The 12,673-nt window shown below is 30.8% G+C and overlaps 1 protein-coding gene across 4 annotated transcripts in view; it reads right to left on the reverse strand.

The window, feature by feature from the left end:
* LOC111379886 overlaps positions 1–10,771 on the reverse strand; it is a 69,289-nt gene extending 58,518 nt beyond the window's left edge. Inside the window, exons 1-5 of one of the 4 annotated variants that reach the window (XM_023003329.1) lie at positions 10,364–10,766; positions 9,550–10,126; positions 9,087–9,440; positions 7,799–7,936; positions 7,378–7,647 (exon numbers count right to left, since the gene is read on the reverse strand). In XM_023003329.1, coding sequence (XP_022859097.1) covers positions 7,507–7,647; positions 7,799–7,936; positions 9,087–9,440; positions 9,550–9,813 — 897 coding nt within the window. In that variant the 5' untranslated portion in view covers positions 9,814–10,126; positions 10,364–10,766 and the 3' untranslated portion in view covers positions 7,378–7,506. Of the gene's footprint in view, positions 1–7,377; positions 7,648–7,798; positions 7,937–9,086; positions 9,441–9,549; positions 10,127–10,363 lie in introns of those variants that run through there. The other 3 variants (XM_023003328.1, XM_023003327.1, XM_023003330.1) reach the window with 3 other exon arrangements.
* Positions 10,772–12,673: the final 1,902 nt, after the last annotated feature.

A 12,673-nucleotide genomic window follows, 5' to 3' on the forward strand; every position in this document is an offset into this window, starting at 1 on the left:
TATATATATATATATTTAATTTTTTGTGTGTGTGTGTGTCCGTGTGTATATTAAAATCTGTACGAAAATTGAAAGCAATACTATCTTTAGGATGGACAGAGTATTCTTTTTCCTCCAGCACTATTTCATAATTACATTTAAATCCCAAATTTTTTTTCTTGCATATTTTAGTCATCTTCCTAGGCCTGGACATTTTAATCGTGATCGAAAAATCAGAATCGAAGGTTCCGGTCTGATTCCTTGAAAAAATAAATTAGGAATGGGAACTGATAACCAACTCGGTTCGGTTTGATTCTTGGTTTCTAAACCAGAACCGTGGGTACTTGAGTAGAACCAATTTTTATATAATAAAAAAAATTACAATTTATTGGCTGAAAAAAATTAGGCTTGGGCATTTTAACCGGAACTGAATCTCCCGAACCGAAATTGAATGTTCTGGTCCGGTTTCTCAAAAAATAAATTAGAAATCGGAACCGATAATCGATAACAACTAGGCTCGATTCGGTTCTTGGTTTCTGAACCAGAACCATGAGTACTCGATTGGAACCGATTTTTATAAAAAAAAAAAAATTACAATTTATATGCTGAAAAAATGAATAAAAGCTAAAAATCCTAATTTTGATAGTAATTAGTCTAAAACTTTAAATTATAACCCTAAAAAATAAGATTCGCTTAATTTTTTATATCTCGTCTTATATCAGATTGTTGCACTTCAGAGGTTATTATATGTTAATATTTACAATATGAGCTTTTTACAATTCAAAAATTCCAAACAGGCTATAGTATAAGTTGATGAATCAAAGCGTTTATTCTTTGCAATTCAATTTTTTTACTTTCTTGTATTGTTTATAAATTTCAGTGATTTTTAAAATTTTTCATAACATGTGGCAATTGAATTTGATATATTCATTGCTTGCACTATATTGTACATTCTTGTTATCTTGAGTTCGTGGTTCTCTTGCTAAATAGATATATTTTTATTTTTATTCAAATAGCGTGAGTTCAATATGTGGACCGTGATTTTTTTATACTATATTATTTATGTATTTAATTAGTATTTTTATATTAGTTCGTTTTAAAAGTAGAAGAATTTAAGCATTGTTCATAATCAAATTATATGCCTAATATACTTCTTTTATAGATCGAATAAGATTTATTAAGAAAAATATTTTTTTTAAATTATAATTTTATTTTCTCCTATTTTCGTGGCTTTTAGTATCCAATATTTTGCTCCTTGAAAATATTTTAACTGAATTTTCTCCATTGCACAAATATTTTTGAATAACAGCGTATTAGGTGTATGTGCCAAAATGATCTATGTAAAATAATTATTAAATACTAGTCACTGTTACATGCGTTGCGCGAATTTTGTATTTATCATATTTTTATTAACGTATAAATTTTAATTTTTTGAAAAGTTTTTGAAATAATATCTAGAAATATTTCCATGATATAAGAAAAGGATTGCAAATTATTTTTACAATTGTAACAATATTGTGTTATCTAAAAAAAATATACTTGTATATTTCATACTTAATAAGAAATATATGAGGTTATACAAGTTATTTTGCCTGTATTCTTTGATAGTGTTAATATGATTTAGTTGACTATGAAGATTATATTTCTAAATTTTACGTAATGCAATATTGAAAAATTGAAGATTGAGCACAAAATTATAAATCGACTTGCATATTCATATACGTTTTATATTTTGTCTTTCATATATTTTAATATTTATTTTATGCTTATGTTGAAAAAAATAAAAGTCTGAAATTTTTTCTGACATTCGATTTGATAAGTGAATGTATGATGTTCTGCATTCTCAGTATGTACGGTAAGCTACAAATACGGTAGGTAGCATACACGGTAAGTTGAAAATACGGTAGATAGCATATATGATAAGTTGCAAATACGGTAGACAACATATACGATATTGAAATTTATTGTAGTAGACGAAACCGGATTCATTCATACTGTATATGTACTTTGCATATCATATATGCAACATACCGTATTTACACATATCATATTTGCAACATACCATATTTGCAGCCTATCATATTTGCTGCATACCGTATATGTAGCACACCGTATTAATAGCATATCATATTTGCATCATATCGTATTTACAACATATATACAGCATACCGTATTTGTATCATACTGTATTTACAACATATCGTATTTGCACATATTGTCTTCAGATATCGTATTTGGCAGATATTGATTTTTGTAATTCAATATTGTTTTCTTTTTTTATAATTGTATTTTCGCGAATTTAAACAAAAAGGTGATTATGAAATTACTAATTTTTAAATGTATTTTTTTGTTGAAGATAAAAATGACATTTTTATTCTCTATATATATATATATATATTATTGTAATTTTATTAGCCTAATAAGAAGATTTATTACAATTATTTAAATTTTTTTTAACACAACACAATAAATTCATATGTTTAACCTGGTGACTACAAAACTCTTTTGTGTATTAATAAAGCATTTTCCATTCGAACAATAATACCGAACTTTTTGGCTTCATGCTTTTATTTTCTTCTTTTCACAAGTTTTATTTTTCTCGTTTTTGTCGTCTTCATTTTTTAAGATTCTTTTGTTGTTAGCAATAATTATTTCTTTGAGAGTTTTTTTTTGTATTATATAGAAGTTAAACTTCTTCTTGTAATTATATTTTTTTATTAGATTTAATGAATATTTTTAACTAATAAAATAACAAACTAAACAAATATTAAGTTGCATGATTAAATTTAAAAAATAAAATAAAAAGTCGCTGCATAACCGCACAAATTGTATTATAACATATACGGTAAGCTATATATTGTAATGTGCATATTTCTATAATATAACAAAAAAAAATGTACAGCAATAATTTCTCATTATATTATTATGTACATTGTATTATAGTATATACATATAATATGTTATATCTTAACTATAACATATAGTATTAGAGCATACCGTATTTGCACATATTGTCTTTAGACCAATCAACAACATTTGTTATAAATAAATCCAAGTCCCATATAATGCAGATTTAATTCATATTAATTTGCACAATTGTATTCCTAATAGAGACATTGCAGTAGTTTAATTTTCTCTAGAATGACTTCAAAGTTATTTTGCACCGACATAAGAAATTTCAAATGTATATGTGCCACTGCATAATTAGTCCATTTATTCTGAAAAGAGGAAATAGAGTCATGAAGTAAAGCAAGAAGATGGGACATGAAAGTCGCAGTCTGCTTAAATGAGTGAATTCATTCTCTTTTTATAAGCTATTCGCCTTTCATCCTCTCTCAATAGTTTAACCAATTTCATTCTCTCCCATTTCATTGCTCTCTGTCAATGTCATTTCTATCGACGAGTCCATCTATAAACAAGCACCACAAAAGGCTAGTATGTTTAAGAAGATAAAATCGACCAAATTCAAAGAGCTCTTAGAACTAACATGCAAATTGTCATTTACAATGCTAAGAAATTACAAAAAAAAAAAAAAATCTTATTGTTAAGAAGGGAGAAAAAATGAAAAATCATTTCTTGCATTTTGATCAATTAAAAGTCAAACATTTAAAAGCCAAACATTATGATCAGTAGCCTCCTCCTCTCTCTTAAGCATTTCATCAAACATTTATCTAGTTCCATTCACCCTTTTGAAGCAACATTTTGATCATAATATGTAATGAAATCAAGCTCAATCTAAAACCCAAATTACAAAAAATCTGAAGCTCAAACATATATAGGGAAACACTTGTCAAAAGATTTTTACTAAAGAATATGAGCCAATAATATGCAATCAAATTAAAAACATAATCGAGCAAAATGTCAAGAAATATCATACCGAAAATTTAAAATAATTAACAAAAACTTTAAATTCATCTCAAAAATGCTATAAAATGGATTCGCCAAAAGAAAGTCAAAATCCCGAACAAAAGCACAGCTTCCGCACAGCTAATTATTTTCCTAGAAGTATTGCCTAGTCTTAGTTGGTTAAATTGATGTTCATTTAGTAAATTCATTTTTATTGGAATACCGAGAAAAGTATTGCTTTAGTGTGATCTTTGATGTTAATTTGGTGAATTCATTTTTGTTGGAATACCGAACATTTAATTTTGCTAATTTTATTGTGGATACTTAAAAATTATCAAAACTAAATGTTCGGTATTCCAACAAAAATGAATTCACCAAATTAATATCAAAGATCACACTAAAGCAATACTTTCTCGGTATTCCAACAAATAAATTTACCAAATAAACATCAATTTACCCAACTAAGATCAGGCAATACTTTCTAGAAAAATAATTAATTATACAGCCTAAACAAGAAGGTGGAACGGAAAATATGCATTTTTTATACAACTTGGAACAAAATTTATGTTAATTCCATAAAAAAATACGATAAAAACACTACTAACCATTACAACCAGTAAAATTTTTTTCGAAAAGAAAGGAGAGTAGAAAGAGATATTTAAATTCATACACCTCTTCAATTGCGTAAATCAATCAATAAAAATTGTTGTACCTGAAAATAAGGAGTATGGTTGTCTAGTATGGTCGCTGAAAATAAGAAGCAAAAATAGGGATGGACGTGAGCTAAAGAAGAAAAAGAAAGAAAGAAAGAAGGAAAAAATGAACTTCAACAGTGAAAAGTAGGAAAAAAATATATAGACAAAAATGACGTCATTTTCTTCTCTCTTGTACAGTAAATTGGGATTCATTTACTGTTTCATTAACAGTGGCAAATCGTTGAGCTTTTTAATAGAAATTAGAAATGTGTATAAAAATGTTATGGGTATAATTAGAACCGATGGTTCAGATTTGGGTCTGGTTTAGTATTTACAAAAACCCAAATGGTTCCATTTGCGAAATATTCGAAGTATAATGGGTGGTTCTAGGTATTGAAATACCCGGACCGACCCACCCGATGCCTAGGCCTAGAAAAAACATATAAAACCTAAAAATCCTAATTTTGGCAGTCATTAGTCTAAAACTTTAAATTCTAACCTTAAAAAAATAAGATTGGCTCTTACTTTTTTATATCTCGCCTTACATCATATTGTTGCATTTCAGAAGTTTTATATGTTAATGTTTACAATTTGAGCTTTTTACAAATCAAAAATTCCAAACAAGTTGTGGTATAAGTTGATGAATCTTTGCAATTCAAATTTTTTACTTTCTTGTATTGTTAATAAACTTAAGTGATTTTTAAAATTTTTCATAATGCATGGCAATTGAATTTGATATATTCATTGCTTGCGCTGTGTTGTACCTTCTTGTTATCTTAAGTTCGTGGTTCTCTTTCTAAATATATAGATTTTTATTTTTCTTCAAACAAAGTGAGTTTAATATGTGGTCCATAATTTTTTGATACTATATTATTCATGTATTTAATTAGTATTTTTTTGTATCAGTTTGTTTTAAAAGTATAAGAATTTAAGCATTGTTCATAATTAAATTATATGCCTAGTATGCTTCTCTTATAGATCAAATAAGATTTATTAAAAAATAATAATTATTTTTCTCCTATTTTCGTGGCCTTTAGCATCCAATATTTTGCTCCTTGAAATTTTTTTAACTGAATTTTCTCCATTGTACAAATATTTTCTAGTAACAACATATTAGATATATGTACCAAAAGGGTCTATGCAAAATATTTATTAAATAAATGTATATAAAAATGTTATGGGTAGAACCGAAAATAGTTTGGGTTTGAGTTTGGTTCTAGTATATACAAAGACTCAAATGGTTCCATTTGCGAAATACTCAAAGTATAATGGGTGGTTCTGGGTATTGAAATACCTGGATTGACCCACCCAATGCCCAGGCCTACATCTTCCCAGTAGGTTTGCCAAGTCCTATAATTTAGAGGTTTACTATTATGAGGTCGTATATTAGAAGATGAGTTTTGGAAGACCTTCAACTTCAATGTGGAATACTGTTGTCTTAAGGATAAAGAGTTGAACTCTTGTCTCGATCATATTACTTTTTGCTTTATTTCTTTCGTTGAGTTTGAATTGGTCAAAACTAGGTCCAATTTTCTACTTACCAAATAGTTAATTTTGAATATAAATTCAAGCACGATAAATTGTTACATTATTTTGCCAACTGATTCCACAAATTTATTGTTCTTTAATTAGGGAAAGAGACGAACATTTGGGAACTATACAGTACACACTGTCAAGTCGCATGCCTATATTTACATTATTGACAACTATATTGCATTCATGACTTCTTGCATAGTTAGTTTAAAAAATATTTTGGTACACATTTAACATGCTCGAGCAACACATTCTATTTATACTTTCGTTTCTTAGATGAAAACAGATTTTTCAATAATTATAGATGTTGAAATTCACCAACAATGGCATGAACAGTTCTTGCTCAATGTCCTGCATATAGATGTTTTTCAATGAGATGGTGAATTGCACTAAAAAGTATATCTTCACCATAAAATGTTTACATGACAAGGAAAAAAGATGTACTATAGATGTCCCCAGTTGTCAAAAGTTAATTTCAAGACAAATAATAATAATAATAATAATAATAATAATAATAATAATAATAATAATAATAATAATAATAAATAAATAAATAATTGCTTTGAGTCGGTTTATATATAATTTTCTTAAGGTACTTTCCCTGATTAGATGACCTTTTAAAGGAAGCCGGCCGAAGCTTAGCATACCAATTCTCAAAGCAACCAATTCATTGATCTTTATTTTTTAGATAGAAAATTACTAAAATTATAGATGTTGAAATTCACTGTCGATGATTTGAATGGGTTCTTACCAAGGGTGCTCATTTTCTATTGCGGTATTTCTCATGTTAAATTCCTAAGACCAACTTTGTCTTGAAATTGAGAAAGTGAGTATGAGATTCGGAAAAATATTCACTACGCGATGTTGTTCATGTATTTGTGTGAGTGGGTATCATGGTACCCGTATTATACAAGAATGAATCTTATGCAGAAGGGGTTTGAGTCTGCTTCTATAGCTTGCCCTCTATAGTAGACAAATATTACAATGGATAGAGAAAAAGGTTTCTATAATAATTATATAAAAAAAATGTAAAAACATCAACACGGTAAGTAAAACTTCAGAACAAACTTAAAGTATCATCTATTGCCCCCGTTATACAATTGTTCAACTTCTTGAAGCGTTTGCACATTATCTAATAAGATATGTCTTACTTTAATGTGGTTTTTGACTCAAGGCCTAACAAAGAAGCCAAAATTCTAGGAAATAAATTATTTTTCCTTCAAGATCTAAAAAGGGATGACAGATTAAATTCCTCTTAGACATTTCAATAGAGGGCATGGTGAAAGTGGATAATATCGACATATATTTCTAATCAAACAAGTACTAGAAAAGATTAATAAGACACAACCTTAATTTATTTAGTAATCCAATCCAAATATTAGTATCCGATCAAATTCTAAATGAACTTAAAACAAAGGAGAAATTATTTTAAGGCTACAATATATTTTGAGCTTCACTCTAGTGCTGCTTTAGAAATTGCCTCAAAGGCATATTCAATGCATGACTTGAACTTATTTGGATCGATGAAACCTTTCTCCACAGACATGACAATTCTCAGCTTTTCCACATAACTCACAATTGTTAGTTGAAGACTCTGCATAATTCAGCATGCACAACATGTCATGAAGAAACAATTGATTCAATGTAGAATTGAGATGTCTATATCTAAGATCTGAAACAAAATCTAATTTTACAATTATAAGCTACAAATACAGAAAAACTCTTTATATGGCTGTATACAATACCTGTGGTATTCCAGGCACTGTAAAGTACAATCCTTTAATTGGGATATTAGCTAAAGACATTTGTTCCACCGGCCCAATCATATTTGATATCATCAGGCTGGAATTATTTAATTTGCCGTAGATGTACCGAGCAGTTGCCTGTTGCATCAAACCCGAATTGTTTAAGATAGTAAATTTTCTGAAAGATTATCATTAAGAGGTTTTAACATGGTGAGCGTAAAATATACTATATTAGTTTTTGGCTTATTGCAACCTAGGCATGACCAAAAGAAATGTGTGAAATAAGTGAATTTATCTAGTTGAGACATTCTTTAATTAGCCCCTCCTGTTTGACAACCATTTTTTGAAGAAACTAAAGCCCTGTTCTCTTTACTGTTTTCGAGCCGTTTTCTGTTTTCGATTTTTCAAAACGGTGAAAACGTGGTCTCTTTCCTGTTTTCGAAAACGAAAAAAAAAATTGTGAAGAAAACACAAAACGACTTTTTTTTCGTTTTGGGCGTTTACAGTATAAAACTTGAAAAAATTGAAAATGCGGGAAACACCTTTATTTATTTATTTATTTGTTTATTATTATTATTATTATTTTTGAAGAGGTGGTATGGTGATTCTCAAAATTTCAAAAAAAATTAAAAATTATTATTATTATTATAATTTTTTTTTTTTTTTTTTTGAAGTGGTGTTGTGGTGATTCTCAAAATTTTAAAAAAAAATTTCATTTTTTTTTTTTTGAGAAACTAACAAAAAGAACACATTTTCAACAATTTCAAAACAAACACTCAAAATACAAAACTCAAAATGAATTCAAAACTCAAAACTCAAAACTGAAATACAAAGAGAACACTCCCTAAGCCTTTGAATGATAATTTTTTGGAAAATGTGATTAAAAATTAGGAAAAATATTTGGATTTATGTGAAAAATATTTTATTGCGAGAATGTGTGATTAATAATGAGTGTAAGGAAAAAAAAGTTATGAAAGAATAGTTATCAAACGGGCTTGAGAAGAAATTATTCCCTCAAGACAGCTTCACTTCGTCAAGGCACAATTCAACATCAGATTAGCAAGGAAAAAAGTATATAGATATAAAAATGACTAAAGCCGCTGTTTCCTCAAGACTCCATTAGCGAATAATTTTTGAGAAATTAGTGATGGATTCTATCGTCATCATATTACAGTGACGAACTCTTGTTCGTACGGAACTAGAAAAGAACCCAAAATGTAAACTATCAAACTCCGGTAAAACATGAGATGTAAATAAGCCTTTTTACATGAAAAATTAATATACTTACCTCAGGACCTCTAATTTTAGTCATGGCGTCAAGAAACTGACCCGTCAGATAAACTGCTGCAGAATTTCTTTGCCTCTTAATTAATTGGCTGGCTTTGTAAACAAATTTGAGTGGATTGTTTAACTCAGAGGCAGTCAAATTGGGAATAGAAACTTGCAAGAATGCAAAGCGATTACCCCAGGGCATTTCTGCATTAGGTTTGATCATCTCACTCACAGACTTGTAACCTCCAATGGCCCGAGTATTGAGTAGTACAAGTGCAGTACAGTTCCCTTTACTGGAATCTTGATTCGCTCTTTGCATGTATAATCTGGTTCCAAATATGATTACCCCAGTAATCACGTCATTAACCGTCTGTGAACGAAATGCAATCCTTAAATATGAGGACTTACACGAGCATAAACAATGAGAAAATGTCAATCGATAAGAAAACAAGAAAGAAAAAGAAGCCCAAAGAATTTACCACTTGAAGCTTGGTCTTTATCTGCTTGATGTGTTCAATGGAAAATGTAGTTGTAGTTATAGCAAATGGTCCACACTCAACTCCATGCCCAGATCTAATAGGTGATTTATCGTCTTCAATCAAACTGCTCTTTAAGAGATTACATCCGATATCGTATGCAGTGTTAATCAAACCAGAAAAAAACCGGTTGATGTGCCTGAGAAAACCTTGACTGTGACGATTAGGCTTCGAGTTAGACTGGCGCGATGGGAATGTTAATGGCATAGAAGGGTTGTCTGTCAAGTCTTTGTAGACAAGACAGAAGCGCTCCCATTATGGAATAGCCATCTCCAAGTGAATGGTGAAGTTTGAATATCACATTACCACCTGCGTTCTTTGTTGGGTAGTTAAATACGTGGACTTCCCACAAAGGTCTGTTTTCTGGAAGTTGCTCCGATGCTAGTTTTGATAAATACTCACTAAAACATTCATCATAATAATCAGTTGACAAGCCACTGGGAAGAACTGGTATAGCTACATGATCTTTTAGATTTACCTCCACCCTTTTCCATTTCTTTGCTCCTCCCTCCTCGGAAACCTGCTTGGAGTACAAAAAATCACTTCTTGATTATTATCTCGGCATTTTGCATACACCTAGTTAAAACATTATATTCTCTACGTGTTCGATATAACTAGTTAAGAAGTCTTGCAGTCTTTCTAAACCTGTCTGTGACACTATAATGAACCATTTAACCAGCTAGTAACATGCAACATTAATTGACCGCGGTCATACCTCACCCTTAAAAACGAAAAGGATGAACATCTTACAACTCACCATGATTGAGGAAAAGCGATGATTTATGGGTATGAATAAATCTCTGAGGAGTGACATGCCAATGGACACATCAATTGGAGCTTCTAGTTCCATAACACCTAAAATAGTTAGTGATAATGCTGAGCTCTTCAGATATTGAGCACTAGGACTCACTGGCTCTAGCTCTTCTTCCTGTTCAAGCTCCATATTATTTTGGATGTTCATCCTCCAACTGATTTGGCATATTTATACAAATTCAGTCAGTTTGTACAACTTTTGACTATTCATTGTTAAACAGAATGGCTTCTAATTGTTCGTACGAAACCGGCAAGGGTAGACAAGTAATAGAGTTGATGAGTTGAGAATGTCGTCCCACGGGAAATAAATTTCAATTCAAATTTATCAGTTATGTATGGAATTTGAATTATATAAAATAAAAGAGATATTTTGATTTGATTTTTGCTAAATTAATTTAAGAAATCTATAAAAGTTTAGTTTTTTATCAAATTATGGATGATTCTATTGTATTTCAAATCTGCCTATAATTGCTATCTATTTCAATTCTTGACTTGTAATCTAGTTCCATTCATATGTCCTTGACAACCGATAAAGCTAATGTATATAATTTTCTTTCCCAAAACAAATTAAGTCTAACCTAACCACGACACGAATATATTTCTAGCCCGAATTCAAATGGTTAGAATGCATGAAAAATTTAGATTATCTATATGATTGCACTTGTGATAAATATTTCCTAACATTTATTGCACATATGTTAACATTTTCGCATTCTAAACGTAATTGTGGGTCTCCAAGACTACGACAAGCAACTAATTATCTAACTGACGGCCAAACAATTAAATAATGTAATGGGTATGCAAGATTAATCAAGAAACGCAAGAAATAGTAAACTACTAGTCTTGAATTAGAAATAAATTACAAATTGGCGTAGCGAAAGATTATAGGGAAGATGGACAATCATAAAATGAGAAAATTCTGAAGAAAATTTTATTGAATTCAAGAACTGTCGCCTCAAAGGGCTTACGACGTCTTAAATAGAAGAAAAACCTAGCAAAATTCGGAAAATAGAATAAAAAGACATTTTTCCAAAAATAGAAAAATATGAGATAACTACTAAAATGGAAAATCCTTATCTTCAGGATCGTCCTCCAACAAACGGAATATAAGTCCGAATTTTATGGAAAAAGATATTGCAAAAACAAAAATTGCCATAAATAGCAAAAACGCCTAAACGAGAGCCTAAACGATGGATTTTGCCCAAAATTGGCCTTGCATCAGGGCCAAAGGTCCTGAATTTTATTCATTGGCTCGATTCTGATCAAATTAGACTAGCAACTCGCCAAAAACGAACCAGTTCAAAGTTATCATGAAATAAAAAAAATATTATTTTGCCTTGCGACAATCTCATTTCATCATAAATTCTAATCCCTTATACACTTCATCATTCTCCCCAAGGTGGGAAAAATTTGCCCTCGAATTTGACGGGAAAACTTCATGAAACTCCTTCAGCAATTGCTGAACTGCGAGAGGGACTTCATGCTCACCAGCACATACACTACCCCAGACTCTTCCATCTCTGTCTCGAACTTCTTTTTGGTTAGTAAGTTGGTGTTGCTCCCAACTGTTTGTACTGAACTCTTATCTGATAGCAACACAATTTTCTTTCCCCTAAACAGAAAGTTGTACGTGTTGGTATATCCATCATGCAGTGAGTGCCTGTCAAACTGCCACGGCCTCCCTAACAGTAAGTGACACGGATCCATCTCTACTACATCACATAAAACCTGATCCTTGTAGGTAGGTCCAATTGAGAAGCTGATTCGAGCACGTTGAGACACTTCTACATCATTATCTCTCTCCAGCCAGGCTAATTTGTAAGGTTTGGGATGTTTCTCAGTCTGCAAACCCAACTTCTTAACAACCTCCTCAGCCACCACATTCTTGCAACTACCAGAATCAATAACAAATTTACATACTTTCCCTCTAACAGTACATGTCTATTGAAAGATATTGTTACGCAACCAATTAGTGTTATTCTCCAAGGGAGTCAGGAAACTCCTCATCACCACCAGTGCCTGATCCACATCACCAACCACAAACTCTTCCTCTTTTGTTGTTTCTTCTACGCCTTCACCGTCAAATACAGGCGGACCTTCATAATCGACATTCTCCTCATCAACAAAGAGTCCCCTGCGCAGATTTTTGGGGCACTCAGACTGCCTATGGTCTGTAACTCTGCATCCAAAATAACGAATACCAACCCCAGGACGTGTTGGTTGTTGGACAGGATTTGTTCTAGGAGGACCAGAT

This window comes from Olea europaea, unplaced genomic scaffold, assembly GCF_002742605.1.
Source record: "Olea europaea var. sylvestris unplaced genomic scaffold, O_europaea_v1 scaffold2051, whole genome shotgun sequence".
Lineage (NCBI taxonomy): Eukaryota > Viridiplantae > Streptophyta > Magnoliopsida > Lamiales > Oleaceae > Olea > Olea europaea.